The sequence below is a fragment of the Sinohyriopsis cumingii genome, unplaced genomic scaffold (genome assembly GCF_028554795.1).
Source record: "Sinohyriopsis cumingii isolate HCF-2022 unplaced genomic scaffold, ASM2855479v2 utg002106l, whole genome shotgun sequence".
Lineage (NCBI taxonomy): Eukaryota > Metazoa > Mollusca > Bivalvia > Unionida > Unionidae > Sinohyriopsis > Sinohyriopsis cumingii.
The window spans coordinates 1,447,927-1,466,495 of record NW_028316131.1 but is presented as its reverse complement, the minus strand read 5'-3'; the positions used below and the strand labels follow the sequence as shown (position 1 = coordinate 1,466,495).

At 34.3% G+C, this 18,569-nt stretch overlaps 1 protein-coding gene across 1 annotated transcript in view; it reads right to left on the bottom strand.

Annotated features, from left to right (window-relative positions):
• Positions 1-18,569, bottom strand: part of LOC149771149 (transient receptor potential cation channel subfamily M member-like 2) — a 49,585-nt gene that overhangs the window by 21,238 nt on the left and 9,778 nt on the right. The window contains exons 3-5 of the mRNA XM_089948823.1: positions 5,854-6,010; positions 4,307-4,484; positions 686-849 (exon numbers count right to left, since the gene is read on the bottom strand). Of these exons, the coding sequence (XP_089804949.1) occupies positions 686-849; positions 4,307-4,484; positions 5,854-6,010 (499 nt within the window). The remainder of the gene's footprint in view (positions 1-685; positions 850-4,306; positions 4,485-5,853; positions 6,011-18,569) is intronic.

Genomic DNA, 18,569 nt, shown 5'->3' with positions numbered 1-18,569 from the left:
TATTTGAAAATGAACTTTGAAGCACACAAAACGGATTTACGGTATTTTTGTAATATATCATTTATATCATTGCATATTAATTAGAATGGCGGAATTAGGATTATGAGATACTTAGATTGAGTATCTGCAAGGTCAGTGATGTAATTCCTTGATCAAGCTCTATTTAGGGCAGTTGTAAATTAGGGATAATATATTTATTATATTTGTGTGTAGGTGTCATTATATTCGCGTGGTCTAACCGATATTGACTGGCATCCTATACAGGGCTTGATGCCAGAGTCTGCCAGCATTGGTTCACAAACGTAGAATCGATTTAGTCATTTAAATTTGAATAAAGCAAATTTATATTCTCCTATAAAGAAAAAGTAAATGGATTAATGCAGGCGTGGAGACGTTTAGACCCATATCTTCGTCAATTAAATTAACTATATTCTGAGTATCAGCTTGTTTATGGCAGAGCAGTATGTGTGTATCTATAGGGCTTAATTATCACATCAGTACGAATTTGGCTATATAGTGCCAATGACACTAAATATTTTTAAAAATCTTCTATTTACGTTTGATAGTTTGTACAGTAAAAGTTCCCACTTTTTAACAAACATGCAACAAAGAACATAGTGAACAGACTTAATAGTTATTTTAAAAATTACATGGATAAACAACATCATATCACACATAATATCACCTCTTTGAGCTCCAGGTCCCTTCTGTTCTGAATGACTCCCCATGGTGCTATACCAATGGCAACAGCTGGTTTCCGATTTCTAGTGTTCATTGGATTCTTTCTTACTGCTTCTCCAACATTTTTCACAACACCAGCATAGGTCCCTCCAGTTATAATCCAGGCACCTGAAAGAAACGTAGTTGTGCTATGTTACGTCCCATCTATATCTTGAAAATCAAAAGGCACAAATAAAATTCCATGCAATGCTAAGTAATTGGAATTACTTTATTACCTGACAATACTATTAGTGTATCACATTAAACAGAATACAACTGTCGCCACGTCAAACCCTTTATTTGGAGGAATTAGCTGATTTAAGCAGAATACTAAGAAAGCATTCTCGAAAGAGGAAGTTCTGGTGTAACATGTATTTACTTGAGCCGATCATTGTCAGACCCTTTAGTCAGGGTTTGTCTAAAACCTATGATGCTTCTAGATCAATACTGGTCTGCACAAAGACAATTCTGGTAAAAAAATAAACTGTTAGGATATAATGGTTAATCACTTATCAACATTTAACAATGGAATATATACGTACGTTTTCGGCAATGATGTTACCGATTGAAATTTGAATTTGAAACAAATCTGATGATTGCAATTACAACTGTGCGTTGTTGCAGTGCACGTTGATTTTTACTGGAAAATCAGTTTGAACCAAGCTTATCAGCATCTGGTACAACTGACTTCTAAGCGCACGGACTCCATAACAAACTAGTCACAAGTGCCATTGATTGACATTAACACTAGTACGTTTAGCACATAATCATCCAATAATGTTACACTTGTTCAAGCAGCGGAAGGGGCCCAACTTAAAAATTATTTTGTATACTCCTACTGACAAAAGGACGGATCCTCCTGAAAATGATTATCCCTGTCAACTGATTATGGTCACCATAAATCCAGGAAAAGAATCTTCGCGACCGGACACTTTCTTCAAAATACCCGTACCCCATACCAATCAAGCGTCGAAATAAAACACTGAGATGCCTGCTCCAACCTCTGCTGCTTTTTCCAGTAACATCATTTTCAATGTATTAACATCACGTTAAAATTAATTGGAAACATTATAATGCTAATACGAATGATTGGAAAAAATTAAAGCAAATGGCTCCACAGAGGAAAGACAACTTATTATTGGCACATGCCAGTGGTGTACGTAAGCGGTGCAGACGGTCCTATTCCATATAGGTAATGAGTGTGGATGTGAGGTGAAAAACTGTAACGCACATGGTGGGTGAAGAAAAAAGACGGTGGAAAATAAAGTATGAATTCTCCTAACTGCACGCAGGAAATAAATTATCCAAGGACAAATGAAAGGCACAACAATTGTCGACAATCAATTGTGATCTTTTATTCTTAAAAAAACTATACAGTTCAAACATTTTATATAAGTTTGTTCAAAAGAATTAAACCCTTTTATAAATGCATAATTCCTTGCTCATTTGGGAGGTATGATGCAATAGGGTCTATTAAAGCCTTAAAGATTGGGTGTCACGTATTTTTGATATAATTTAAATTTGATTTAATTTGTGCTTGTTTTGATTTGATTGCTTGTGGGTTTTGCAATCTTTTTCTTTTCTTTACCTGTCAATTTAATGTAATTTTGTTAGCTCGGAATATGATATTTTCCAGAAAATTCAGTTTGACCTGAATCTTTCCATAAATGCCTAATAATAAAATAAACTGTTTCTGGCCTTGACTGAGCGTCAAATAAACAGGATTTTGTCTGAGCAACATGATTGGGTTTTATCAAGAACATACAGGGGCTACGTAATTTTTATATGTAAACATGATCACTTGTCAAGTTGTTTTCTTCTGCTGTAACCAGTTTTAAGTTTTTGAGTTACATTTTCATTTTTCAGATTCTAAAAGATTAATTCGTTTCTCTGTAAATTGTTTGTGCTCATAAAGAATTCTTAAACAAAGACATTACTTAAAAAATTAATTTGGATTTCCAAGACCGGAGGATTAATTATTGTTTTTCTACAAGGAACTGTAAACTTTTCAACATAGTACACGTTACTGTATACGACATCGACTGTCATCTTGGATTCTTCGTCGGGACTCGAACTTGAATTTAATAGAACATTTTATTATTTAGACTTCAAAATATTATTCTTGGATTATTCTTGGATTATCTTTCGATTTGATTCTTTTCTAATATTTTTTTTTCATTTTTAAAATATTTTAACAGGGAAATAAATTATCCTATTTTTGAAATCTTGTTCCTTTCACTCTTTCCGGTGTTACTGCTTATTCGAGCCTAAACACGTAACATAAGAGGGGAAATAATTCATGTTTCCTTAAACCCTATCTTATGCACCTTCTGCATGAACGTGCTTTAGGTAGGTTGGCCGATTTTATGATTTACTTCTAATGTTCTCGTTATATATATATAGATATGCCAGTCTGTCATTTTTATTTTATCTTTCATTTTTGTTTAATTTAATTTTGTATCTATTGTAAATATATTTTATACTTATTTTTTATTTTTAACTGTAATGGAGAGGGGGTGAGAAATAAGGCTGATCAAGGCTTTTCTGTTCATAATTGAGTGCTTCTTACTGGCAATAATGAAAAATTTCAAAAGAGTTTTTCTTAAATTCGGCATGGGAGTCACCATAAACTACAAGATATGTACCATTTTTTAACATCATGTTTTGTTGGCTAATGTATTTCCTTTTCACTACTCTATTTCTTAAAATGTATGATACAGATATAGGCATACGGAAGTGTATTAGAGGAGTTAATGATACAAGCCAAGCACATCAAATATTTGTATGCTGTAACCAAAACATTGGAAGTTTTATGACATTTAATACGATTTACCAACGAAGTTTGAGGGCACCTGAACTTGATAATATGATTTCACGATATATTAGAGGATATTTAAAGCATTAATATGTTGATAGGCAAAATGTATAATACGATTTGACAATCATATTCAAGGATACATGTATTCCTAATATTTAACATAATTTAAATTCTAGGATATCTGAAAAGAATTATAATCTTGAATTGTTTATAAGTGGGATTGGCTACCATATTGAATTTGGACTTTAAAGACCATCTTTAAGCTATTTTAGTGTCTGAAAATGAGATTATTTTGATTTTCCGAGGGAACCATTCTAAGTTTACAGACGCCTGTGGCAATCAACATGAGCCGTTTCCCACATAAAATAGATTGTGGCCTACTATCAATATGCAAATATTTCAATAATTGTCTTTAGCAACTATTCAATAAACAGGTGCCCTGGGAACCCTATATCACCTGGTTTTTCAGTGCTACCACTACCACTACTCATCTCTTCCTTATTTGATTTTTTCAACAAAGTGACAGAAAAGCTTAATGGCCTAGCAAACATTTTTTATTTGGCTTGATGACTTATGCCGGTTCTCTTGTATTATATTACCGCAACCCCAACCAAACCACACTGATGAATGTTAATGTTCTCGCCAATGCATTTTATGTCAGATAATTAAACAAATCAAAAGGATTATGAGACGAATGTTTGTGTAATATCATGTTACAATGTATAGGACAAGTATGAAATAATCTTAAACAAGATGTTAAATACAAACCCATGTTGTGTGCTGCTTTCATCAGGCCACTTTCAAACGCTAATTGCACACGTGTGTCCATCTTGAAGTCTTCTTCATCACCAGTCACAGAAATGATCACGTTTGGCTCTTCCATTCCCCACATTTTCATCATTGTCATCATCTTTGGCATTTCAGTTTTTATATCAACACGGACAAACTGCGAAATTGAAAATAATATAGCATATGTTGACTTTTTGTGTTTGATTGTTTATATGTCGAAATAATTATAATTTTACAGCCTTGTTCAAGTATGTTAAACTATAAACCTCCAATAGGTGGCTATCTCTTATTACTGTGAAATCTACCTGGAAATAAATAAATAATACGGCTAAAATTACGCTCATAGTTATCATTTGAATAGGCTGATTACCATTATGATACAAGTTTGCTTACAAATCAGTACTTTGTTAGATAATAATTGCTTGATTGGTGCAAAAGATAGCATTTCATTTGTTACATATATATATATATATATATATATATATATATATATATATATATATATATATATATATATATATATATATATATATATATATATATATATATATATATATATTGCCAAATAACAAATGATGTTTTGCATCAGTTAGTGAAATAATGGGCTATGAATGCCTACATGGCCATTGTATCTTGTACCACAGTCATGTACACAATTAACCTGATTCTACACAAGGTCAATTACAAATTACAATTAAACATAACACATGATTAAAAACTAGCAAACAATAAAATTTAAATATGCGTAACTATATATATATATATATATATATATATATATATATATATATATATATATATATATATATATATATATATATATATATATATATATGTGTGTGTGTGTGTGTGTGTGTGTGTGACTTAAAATGGATAATTATATTAAAGTACCAGAGTAGTTCCAAGAAATACTAATTGTGACCTAGGTCAAATACAGTGTTTTATAATTTTGTATACTAGAACAATTATTAATCCATGCGATAACATTTGAAGCAGACATCATTAGTACTGTTGCGCTCAATTATTGATTTGGTTGGAATTGTTTTTAAAAAATACTATTCTGTGGAATACCAATGTTCTTAAGAATATTCTTGGAAAAAATCATGAAGATGGAATTATACTGCATTCAGACATCGTGGATCATATTCAGATTCATCAAAAGACTATTGGTACATCATCAGACCACAGTCCAAAGGTATATCAATACATTTAAGACTACAGGCATATCAACACAGTGTTGGATCTCTTTTTGGAACAGCACTAAAACGTAATCAGAACGTTATTCATTAGGACTTTTGATAGAACTTTGTGGACTATTTGGAATTTATTTCACAATGCTTTAAGTTCTTTTTAAAATTTTAAGACAAAATATTGTTTGTTGAAATTTTCAAAAGCTGTAATCTTCATATAAATACACATATGACCTGTATTTTAGAGAACAAGGTTTTAATTGTATACATAATTTTGCAAGTGTGTCATGTCGCAATTGCGGCGAGAGAGATCAACTGGTATACAGTCAATCTTACTTTTCTTTCAATATTTGCTACATCATCATCAAACTGAATCTTCCCAAAGGCATTAGTAGGTACAGGCACTGTGTCCATATCAACATTCCATTCTTCGTTAGCTCTAGCAGTTTGAATGGTGTCATGGTCCTTTTTGAGAGTCCCACACTTACAAATTCTGCAACAAAGAAGTACACATTGTGCATTGTGGCACGATAAGGTAGCATGCAGTGTTGATTAATAAAGATAACTTAATATCCCTCTACAATGTATTAATATGCTTTAAGATCACATTTGAAAATATTTGATATATAGTGCCTATTAAAACAAAATTATAAAACTGAAATGTTGAAAGAATTGCAGAAGAACTTTAGGAACATAAATCCTTCAAATTTCATTCACAATTGAAATAAAACAAGATAAAACAAAATATATAAAATCTACGTAACAATGCATTCTCTAAAACTATTAGAATGTAGGGTTTTATTTCATAATATAAAAACACACTGCGAACGATTTTCGCGCTAAGTACAACATCATACAGTTTCTAGGACAATTTATCAAAAAAAAATAAGGTGGTAGTTGTTTCATAGACAACACCACGTGTATTTCCCCGAGTGGGAGGAAAGAACGAACTTGATACGGTATTGAAATATCAAGGCCATCTTTCTGTCTGCATTCCAGATATAGATTTACTCTGTAGCTTTGAATTTGACTACAGTGATGCATGGGACATAGGAATGGATTAAATCTACAGTCACATGCAAGTGGAGCCTTTCCTTAAATGTGAAACGTAAAGTCACACTTCACTCGACTTACAGAATAGACACTTAACTTCCAAACACATTTCGAGGTATACTTCACAGATTAACAGTAATTATAGATATTAAAGTTTATACAAACGCTTACTGATCTCAATGCATTCAGGCTCACTATTGTCATGTTTTCGTTTAGTAAAGACAATATTGATGCATTGAATATAAAGTGATAAGTTTTGCATAAGTGATTCCTTAGAGATCGAAGATTCTGCTTCTTTCTAACCTTTTCAGAAACACGTAATATAATGCAAACAAAATTTAATTTTATCATTATTCAAAATGTGCATGAACTTAATTATGCCAATGCTGAGTCCATACAGATGACACATTTTAAAAATAAAAAAGCTCATTATATTGCAGGACACTTTCTGAAGTTAATTGTGCAGAATCCCTCTACCCTTGTAAAACCATAAATATGTTCTTCACAAAATACATACTTTATTGTGGAAATCATCTCCATTCTGAGGTTTAACTATATACAGCTGCTTCGGATAATGGCCACATCTTGATAAGGATACGATTTAACGGATTCATAGAGTACTTTTGTATTGATATGTTTGGCAAGTGCATGTAACCAACTGGCTAAATGGATTCGCAAATAAAAATGTCTGTAGATATAGATAAAAACATACTATAGTATACAATTCAATTGTCTGATATCAGTATCCTATTCAATTCCTACAGTTTGATTAATTAAAATGCTGACGTCCTAAATACCCACTACAATTATAATCCAATCATTGGAACTTTCATTGATCAGACTACTAAAGGATCGTATGTCTGCCTAACAGCATACTTACATATTAAGCAATGCAGATATTAAAACAAAAATGAAAAACACCATCAAAGATAGCAGCAACAACAACAACACATTTTACAAATTTGTTGAACCATTACGAAATGATCATGGCTGCGCTACTTTATAGATTCACCGGAACAAAAAGATATCCTACATGTAAGGTATGTATTGGGGAGAAAACTCAGAAGAGAATTTAGTTTATCTGTTTTAATAGCAGATCCATATCAGTATAACTGTCAAGGATGACATTATTGTATGAATAGATGATCAATATACATGCACAAATCCACGACAATGTATGTATGTATGTATGTATGTATGTATGTATGTATGACTGACTGACTGACTGACTGACTGACTTTATTTCCTCTTTAAAAAGAGATTACATCAGAATAAACAAACTCATGATAATACAAGATAATAAAATAAAACAGAAAATTGACAAAAATACAAAAGTAAAACTGTGTCAGCTACCGTATTGACAAAACGAAATATCTCAATGCCTGCAATTATGCAAATCTGCAGTCATTTGGCGGAGCAAGGCACTAATCTTTTAACAGTTGCTTGATGATGATAATATTTCGAAAAGTTAATACGTCTATAGTGTTATGTGCTTAACATTAAGTTCGAGATAGTAACGAAAATGAAATGAAAAACTTATAACAGTGTAATTCTATATGTAGTTTTTTTTACTTCATATGACGCATGTATTTATGCATATATATACTTGTTTGCGCGTATGCGTGCGTGCATGCATTTATCTATGACTGACTGTCTAAATGACTTAGTTACCTCTTCAACAAAGAGTATATCAGGTTGCTAAAATACATATTATACATATCATAGGATTATGAGACACATCATAGACGAGAACGCAAGCATGATATATACATCGTCAACTAATGCATTTACAAAATGAGATATATAAATACAGAAAACCATATAGAAATCTCTTGGAAATAAACATAAACAAATACATAAACAAATACATAAACACACACACAAACAGCTGTCATACAACAAAATTTGCGGATTTGACAAGAAGACTTTGGCCTTTAATTGTTTATATTTAATGTTAATTTACTACTTAATTTTAATATCATTTTAGGGCATGTTAGCTGATAGTAGGGCACACATTTTATTGTAGAATGAAGCTATGCTGTTTGCGGTCACCAACATGAGCCTATCTGATACGTCATCGTCAATAGACGACATGCAGTCAACCCTGCTTCCAAGAAGTGTCTCCAACAATATATCGTCTTCTTGATTGAATAAGTTAACCCCGTCTCTCACTTCTAAAGAGTCAATCACTCTCTCAAAGAAAACGTTTCGTTCCTCAAGCAGCATTTCGCAGCCTAAAATAAGATGTTTCGCTCTGTCGTCAGTCTCTTTTCCACAGAGTTTGCATACCATAACTTTACCAACAGGCATGATATATAGTTTCATTACTTCAGAGAGAGGCCATAACATGGATGGAAATTTACGCCCAAGAAACCATATATTACTTGGTTTTAAGTCCAAATGAATGTTTCTGAAGTGAATTAAATCATCCCTTAGTTCCATATTTGCTCTCCAGGTAGTTTCTTCATGGATTTGGATAATATCAATAATATGTCGATTCCAGATGAGTTTTTCTTCAGTTTGTACTCTTTCTGCATAGTCTAAAAGAACACTTCCCATACCATATTTCTTAGTTATTTTGTCAATATCAGGTATAAATCCCGTCTGTTTTAGCGGGTTGTTCAGATATTGACATAGGCGCATAATGAAAATCTTTTTCCAGATAAAAGTCCAATCGCCCTTACACAATCGGTTGAAAAAGAGCAATTTCATCCTATCTATGTATGCTTCCATTGACCAGAGTCCTAAGGTACTACTCGTTGCCTCCGTAGGCGAATATTTATCGAAAGCTTGCATACGTCGCGCTGCATATCTCTGGCATAACTCAAGTTCTTCTATATTCGAGTTTGTGATATCTGATCATAGTTCACATCCATATAGGACCGAGGGTAGAATAATTCTTTTCCAAATCTTCAGACTTGTTAGAGGGTTCATTCCTCCATCTTTGATACCAATAAAATATAAAGAGTTTAACAAGTGTTTGCCTTTATCACATGCTTCTTTTATCGCATCGTTTGGTTTTAAGTTGTATTTTAGAGGTATGCCGGCATACGTCTTACTTCTGACTGCCGGAATTGGAGATTTGTCGAGCATAAAGGAAGGTATACCAGTCGTTCTTTTGTTAGTAAACAAGATGGTGCAACTTTTATCTGCATTATATCTTAATCTCCACCTTTTCGCATAGTCTATCATTACATTTTACCTCTATCCCTAAAACTCTGTCACTGCCAGCGCTCGACAAGGGATTAACGCGGAGTGATTTCCTATAAAGGATTGCTATTCCCCCGAACCCAGTATGCCTTAGCCTTTCTTCGAAATTTACTGCTAGTCTTTTGTCAGAGCGTGCGAATGATTTAAAATCTGGATGTATATTATCTAGGAAACTGAGCTGCTCCGGGAGAAGCCAATGCTCAGTAAGTACAGCAACATCTACCTCATTTAGCAAAGAATACAAGTAAGGTGACCCGTACATGACTCCTTTTACGTTCCACGTCAACAAACGAAATGTATGACTAGACATTAGTTGACTTAACGAAAAAAAGATTTTCAACACAAGTATTGCAAAGACTATATAGCAATTTACCATAATATATGTATTTTACTTACTGCTCCTTTATTTATTTACGCCAGTACTGCTGGGTGTCCTTATCACCATAATCCTCATACCATTCTCTTGCCCATACAAAATTTGGCCATAAACCTTCCTCTAAAACTTTCTCAAAGTCTAACTTATCTACCGTGATTAAAACAATAAAAGTGTCCTTTCCTCCTTTTACTCGCCAATGCTTTAATATTTGAGAGTCAATTACTTCTACTCCTTTAATTTTAGCGTGTTTTTTAATACAGGTTCTCATCTCTTCTCTTGTTCTATCAACTGGTATTCTTGACATTAGAACTCGACATTCATAAGAGTTCCTCATTCGTTTATGTGGTCTGTAGTTTCTGTTGGTTGTGATAACTTCAATCGGTTTGTTTACTTTATCAGTGTCCTTCAATGAGGTGCCTGGATTGTTTGCTAATGGTGACCTTCTCTCCCTATCGTTGTTCCTTGTGTGTACTCGTGCCGAGTATTTCTGATCTTGGTGATAATCACGTACACCGTTATCTTTAACAAATGTATGTTCTTCGTTGGAGGTATTGAGTATGGTGGACAGTGTTAACGTCACTCCTTCCCTTGAGTCAGTTGACTTGGCCGTATATTCCGTTTGATCCGATAAATGCTTCCGCCGTTTGATATAATGAGAGTCCAGAGCATTTATCGCTGTAGCCCTCTTTTCCGTTTGTGTTTCATTTGAATGATTGCCCATACGCACTATATCAGCTAGTAATGTCTGAGTTTCTGCCTCACATTTTGAAGTTACATTTTCTTTAGCCTTGTTATATACTTTATCACCGAGCAATTGGTGTAGAAACAGCTGGTGAGCATTTATAGTTTCCAGCTGGTTATTCTTCTCCTTGAGTGAGATTCTCAAGGCCAGGTTGTCTTGTGATAACTTCTTCTCTTCCTCTTTGCATCTTCCTAATTCTGATTGTAACCTAGTCGAGTTAACATCTCTACTGAGCAGTTCTTTACGTATCTTGTCAAGCTCAGTTTTCAATTCATTTCTAATGTCATCTTTCATTTGTTGAATACTGCTTTGTATAAAATGTTTTAGGTCTATTATCTTGTATAAGTTCTCTGTTGTTATTGAACTGTCATTTTTATCATTTGATAGTGAAGATACTGAATTGTGATCTGATAACGTTATCACCTGTTCTGGTTTTGGTTCAGATCGCTGAGACTGTTTGTTAGATCCTTTTCTTTTAGATGCTTGACTCACGCATGTACTGTTATCAATCGTGCCCGTGCTCGGCTTCTGTCTCGACGCAAGGCTTTTCACTTCAGATAAGTTGTTATCTCCTGTTAAGAAATGGTATAGAATAAATATATCCTCAGCTAATCTCTCCTCTAGAGGAGCACTATCACATCTTACTGTTCTCTCAACTATACGAGTCACAGGGTAATTGACATTTTCCAATTTAGCCAGGTCGTGAAGTGATAGTCTTACATCTTTTAAACTCTGTACATCCAATTCCAAACACATCTTCTTTTTAAATTCATCTCTGTCCAGAGTTCCAAATTTCGAATCAATTTGAAGGTATATATTTTCTTCGGTCTGAGTTGCTATTAAGTCTTCTTCTAAACCGGACCTTTCATCACCACTGTAACGCTCATCTATTTCTAGGTTGTCATTCATGTTCAACGGTTTATAGTGAAGTCCGTATACAGTTGATAAATAAGTTAATAACTGTTATATATCGCACGCACTTGCACTAACGAATGTGAGCCCTCTTCTGCTAGGACAGATATGTAACAGTTGTATGTTCTGTTACCTCTCGTGCATCACTTAACTGAAATTGTTCTCATTGTTCGAATGATGAATGATATTTGGTCTAACTCAGAACTTAACTCAGAATTAACACATGGTAACGGTACCAAAGTTAACGCATCCGCTACCATAATATTTTGAATTCGTACATATGTGATTTGCTCACTATCTACTCACTATCTACTCACTAAAAAACTAAATATATAACAGATATAAGGATATAACTACTGGCACTAGGACTGAGTACACATTTACACAGGAATGAGTTAACGTGAACAACAGTTCACAAAAGCATCTCACAAATACATATAGTATTTAACAACGATACTTAATGTATTTGACATACCCACACATCATGTTTCCAACATCTTGATCCGAATGCCCCAATGTGAATTTAGATCTTATCTAGAATCTGACTGTAGATTGCAAATCTCTGACATGTATATGGCATATCGTCATATATAGTAATTATGAGCACTAAATCAGAACCTGTACGATTCACAGATCGTGTACGAATTTCAACTCCTTTTTTCGCAATAACAATCACACACAACATAAAAGAGCACTAAGTGTATATATATACATCTATCAGGATATCTCTGCCATTTATAACGTCATATATTACACATGAAAACTAGAATATTATGTTCAGCTTTTCATCCCTTTGCACACTGTTGATGACCAAGACAAATATGCATTCTATTTTTTTTCACACGTTACATGATTAAATGGAGTGTCACACTCACCCACTGCGTCCATTGATCCAAGAAGATCTTTCAGAATAATCCAAGAAATTCAAATCCACAAAATACAAAATATAAAATATAAATTTAGTCCAGAATATAAATATTATTCACATATAATTCACATCAGTTATGCACAGCAAAGTTAAACAAAAATGGAGCAGTAGCATTTTGATTATTGAGATGTGTAAGTATTTGGTATTATTGGTACTCATCTACACCCTTATGATTTTTCCCGGTACTGGTTTATGCACTCGCTAGTACAAGAATATAACTAATTTTCTCTCACATAAGCACAGTGCCAGATTAAACCCTGTCGAGGCCAATAGGCAGTCAAAATCTTGGGGTCCCTCTCTATGACTTATGTACTTTAAGTTGTTAATGGGTACATTTCATTAAAATAGTATTTTCTCTAAGCAGTCTTTAGCGTAAAGTTTTCGTTTCTTTGATTACTTTTTCTTCTTCTATCGTTTGGAAACAATTTAAGAAAGCTTGATTGAAAGTTTCTTTTAAGACCAAAAAATATTACTTTGATCCGAAGTCGATGTGCCTGCCCTGCATATTTGGTAATCCGGCACTCCATAGGCACTTGGTGGTAGTTTTGGTATGCAATCGGGTATTATGGGAGGGAAAAGTCAGATCAGCGTACATGTATACACATGTAGTAAATCAAGCAAACAGCCTATATTTCTATGCCTTTAATTTTTGGAAACAAAATCGTTAAACCAAATATGGAGTAGTCTGGTGTGTCTATAATTGTCAAAGCGGAATAGAACATGTTTTGCCATTATACAAGAGACGGTCCAATTGATAACATCAACGTGAAAAACCAATAGTATGTTTGTTGGTGGAAGGACTAATTAATATTTGAGACATATAAATTACAACCTTGGACAATTTTCCTTACCACTACACGGCTTAATATAATGTATGGGTTTATAAAAAAAGTAATGGAATGACATTTCAGATTAATTTATTATAACAGAGATGTACATGCATGCCTTCATCATAGCTGTTAGAGTTCTTGTACTAATTTGTTACGAGTTCCTAGTGGATTAATTGGTCTCCATGAAATGCTAGCGAGTCATCTTCAAACCATACTTGCGGAATAACACTGTTTTCAAATAATGAGTGAGGAACTTCAAGCTTAGGATGATTGTACAAGAAACTAAAATCAGTCTCATGATCCATTTTTGCAACTAATTACAATTAGGGGCAAACACATAATGCTTTGTAATTTAATTTGACCAGAGACGACATCAGTTATTCATAGTATGTCATTTTTCATGCCTGCTTCAAATCTGGGATTACAGATTCCATCCGCTTAATAGACACTGACCGCACACGTCAAGTCACTGCAAAACATTCTTCTGTAGCAGCTCAAAATCACAAGCGTTTTTATAATCTCATATAAATAATCTTGTTATATATATATATATATATATATATATATATATATATATATATATATATATATATATATATATATATATATATATATATATAAGTTCACAAATAGATGAGCATAATATTTTGAAATAATTTATGGAGATGTCAAGCCGCAGTATGTTTGGAGCGTAAACCATACATATTATATCGGTGTTTTATTTGACAGCATCTTACACATCTGTCAAAGAAGACCAAACGATACTATATTCCTTTCCGAATTCATATCCGGAACATGCTCCTAAATTAAGTAACTCAAGAATCATCTTGGAACAGCTAAGATTTGTGTTTGGTAAAATACCCGAAAAGTCATTATTTGCTATTGTGCAAGAAACAAAAAACAGCGCTAACGTTGCGTACAAATGAATGTTGCAATGATTATGATGATGAAGACGATAAAAATGGTTGATATATCAAACGAATGTAGTAGTTGGTGCAGCAAACAACACGAGAAAGATGTTTTCGTTTTAATATAACGATGACGTCCATACTCATCTGTCTTTTCTATATATATATATATATATATATATATATATATATATATATATATATATATATATATATATATATATATATATATATATATATATATATATATATATATATTACGGAGCTATGGATGTTATTATCGGCGTGGTTTTGATTATGTAGCTTTTGAATGATTTTAAAATCGATCGTCGTGGTTTCACGGTGGTCCATTTACGATTTTCAACCGCAATGAAATCAACAAATAAATCGTAAAGATTATCAATACGTTAGACAAATTCACCAATCGTTGATATGAATGATCCTCTTGAAAGATAGAGTTAAAGAGCATATTTCCCCATACCAGCCGTTTTTAAGTTCGAGTTATTTATTAACACCAATGTTCCGCCACGGTCGGTGATAATGTAAAAGTCAGTGACGATCGGTGTTTTAAACAGGCAAAACTATCCACGTTACACCCGGCTGGTGATCATCGAGATCAGGCGTGTAAATATCAGAAATACCAGGACGAATACAGTTTTTGGGAATATGCCATTTCTGTTGCAGGTTACTTAGCCAACACTCTAGACGTTTGCAACACTGAACCCGGGTATCGATGTTAATGCATTCACGTAAAATAACAACTTTCATCCGCCTACCCTATCCCGACATAGTCAACGTGAGCAGATCTATGTGTATAATGTATTTCTTGGCTCAATTCAGTACGTTTTGATAAAATATTTTTCAAGTAGCTTAACCGACACAATAAGTACCAGGGTAAGAAATATAGGGACAGACGAGACGTTGCATGCAAGCCTCTAGCACTCAATAACATCTTGATTGCCATAACTTTTATTAAGGTGTAATCAGTCAAACACCACAGAGTAAGATTATGTCAGAACCTAGCAAATATGCAGTTAAAGTATCTCATCTGTGCGGACTGTCTCAATGTTTCTATGGAAAGCTCAGCTTCAACGATCAATACATAATAAACATACAGCATGCAGCACAAATTGATGAACAAGTCCAATGCGGGTTTTGTTACAATGCTATCAAGCTGAGCCGCCAGTGTTGTGTCGTTGATGTGTTCATTAAATCGCTCGGAGTTGCATGAAAATAGACTCTGCAACAGTTCCATTCCCTCGGCGATATGCTTATAATCAGTAATGATTTAAATGGGTTTTGCTTTGTGAGGGTATTTCCAGCATCGTCTGCACGTAAGCAAACAAAGTCTGGTCCAAATTAATTCGCAAAAGTATGGGTGGCTATCTCGATCTGTATATGCGCACCAATGTAATAGTCTCTGATGTGTTAGAGTCATTTCATGACTCCTATGCAAACGTAGAAGCTCGATCTAGCGTAATCGTACTATTTTACCTCAGCTAATATGGTTTGGAATGCACTACTATAAAAAGTTAAATTGAGTTGAATTTTGTCGACAGATATGGATATGCATATACTTATCCGGCGCTCACTTAGTGACGGAATACCAAAGGCAAGGCATCGAGGTACACTTCAAACAACACAAAGAGTGATCTCTCTGCCCCTAACAGTCACATCTTGCATCTTTACGACAAAAAGCTCAATGAACAAGCAATGATGCATCCATCACCAATTGGTGGTTTATTGTGGACTGATCCCGCTGATGTTGACAAAACTCACATACACGATTACAACAGCAACTACGATCACGGATATTTCAATGAATTTGATTTAAAATACCATAAAGAACATCGCCACGCTCATTAATCACCAGCTAAAGCTATAAGCAAAGTTAGTGTCTGGTGATTGGTTGCCACCTGATCAATGAGCAATTATTGATAAATCACGACGTATATTTCCAAGGTTGTTTCATTTGTCAGGACGACAATGCGGTGAAAGAACGAAATCTACTGTTGTACCTGCGAATATGAATATAAATATAATTCAGTGATTCTTTAGGAAAAGGGCTATGATGGCGGCGTATGCAAAGATTAATGCGGATTTACCCACAGCCCCCACCAACAGCACTGACAAAGATTTCTTCAAACTCTCGACAAATTTCGTATTTGGCAAACCGATGGAGAATTTACGAAAACGGATTCGAGTCGACCTTGTTTGTGACAGTGAACAAGATAAGCTATGAAAACGTATTGCTAATATGTCCTTTAAATCCTGAAAGATAATTGATTGTGGACTTATATCCGTTCATAGTCAGCAGCAAAACTCAAGTGGGCAAAACTACTCTCTCTCTCTCTTGGTTCAGCAGCAAATGACTTGTCAATGCTGTTCATGAATGAGTTTTATTACGACAAGGTGAAACCATTTTACCAATATCGTATCAACATGCATATTACCAGCATCAACTGCTGTTGACGCATATAACCACCGTTGATGTGTATTTGGAAATCGCATCATGCACGGTTGGGAGCCAGTTTGACAGCAGCAATTGTCTGAAAAACATGTGTTGCTTAGTTTTCCTAATATAGAGTTTGTTGGCAAAGTCAAATGCGAATGCTAGAGGCAACTAATCGAAGAATATGTTTGACGTTGACCTAAAATGGATTAAGTTGTAGTTAGACAGCAAAGCGGTTTCACTGGTGGTTCTAAAGGCCTTGGCAAGAGGATTAAAATGGCGAAAAGACATCCCATCGTTATTTTTCAGCAGGATCTAAAGTATGATATGTATGTGGAATGTCTTCGAAAATGATGTAAATGCACACAGGCAGCTAAAATCATCTAGTCTCGGAAACTAGCATGAGTGTATGTCTATGTAACTAGGTGAGTTAGTCCCCGATTAACAGTACACAATGAATATTTCCCGATGGAATTACGACATATTTGTTTGGTCATTATGCGTCTGCATATCAACTTGTGATTCATTGATGCACTCGTGCATTGATACATTAACGTAAGAAAATGTTTCATGGTGGTAATACATCATCGGCTGGAAGGGCTTTCAATTTATCTTGCACAAATGCTCTGCTTGGTTTTGGTCTAACAGAAGAAGACCTTACAATTGTCCTGGTACATAGTTAATACCGAACAAAACTATTTACTATTATATATAACCGTGGTGCTTATAAAATCATATTTTGATTAATAATTGCTCTGTACAATTGCAGATAAATCGGATTACATTTGTAGTTGTATTATTCAATGATGTCATGATTAATGGAAGTCGTACTACCGATTTACCATTAGGTCAAAAAATAATACTTGCCAAACGGATTTCCGAATAGCCGCTCTTCAAGGGTGAGATAAAATAATTCCACCATAGCATGGTTACTATGTATTTTGCATGGCAAACAAGAACGCTCACATGATGCTTTCTTAATAACGCAGTAGCATATCCGATACATTCTTTCCCTTATCGTCACATAATTATCGTCGCCATGTAAGATGTACGCGGCATAGATACGTTCGAGTGCATCAGCGACACTCACATAATCTTTGTATCGTCTTGAAAAAGAATGATTAGTTAACGCACACCTGTATGTGTGTAGACGACAGTTGTCGTTTGCATCCTAGTCGTTCATGTACAAGATGATGTGGAAGAAATAAGAGATCACTACGATGAGCATCCGGTATCTGGACATAGGTCAGTTTTGTTTTGGCACTGATAGGTAAATTTGCTACGTGACATGTTTGACCAACCTATAGGTGACCTTTGCCGCGCTTGCAAAGTTTACAGCGAATGGTTCACCTCTCAATTAACTCAGGACTGTAATACATTTTGGATATAATCCACTCATTAACAATTATAGTAACGTGGTTTACCTTCAATGGTAGAGTTAAACAGGTTATGTACCTTATCTTGTTTTTCTACAGGAAGGTTTTAGGGTGCCAGCGAAACTGCGGTGAAGGAAATATAAGTTGGATGAAAGAAGGAAGTGTAAGAAGATAAGGACAAGATTTCGGATGCAGATAAGTATTAATACCAGCAACAACAATAAAACGGTGCCTCTCTTAGAAACAGATTGTGGACTTTCGAATG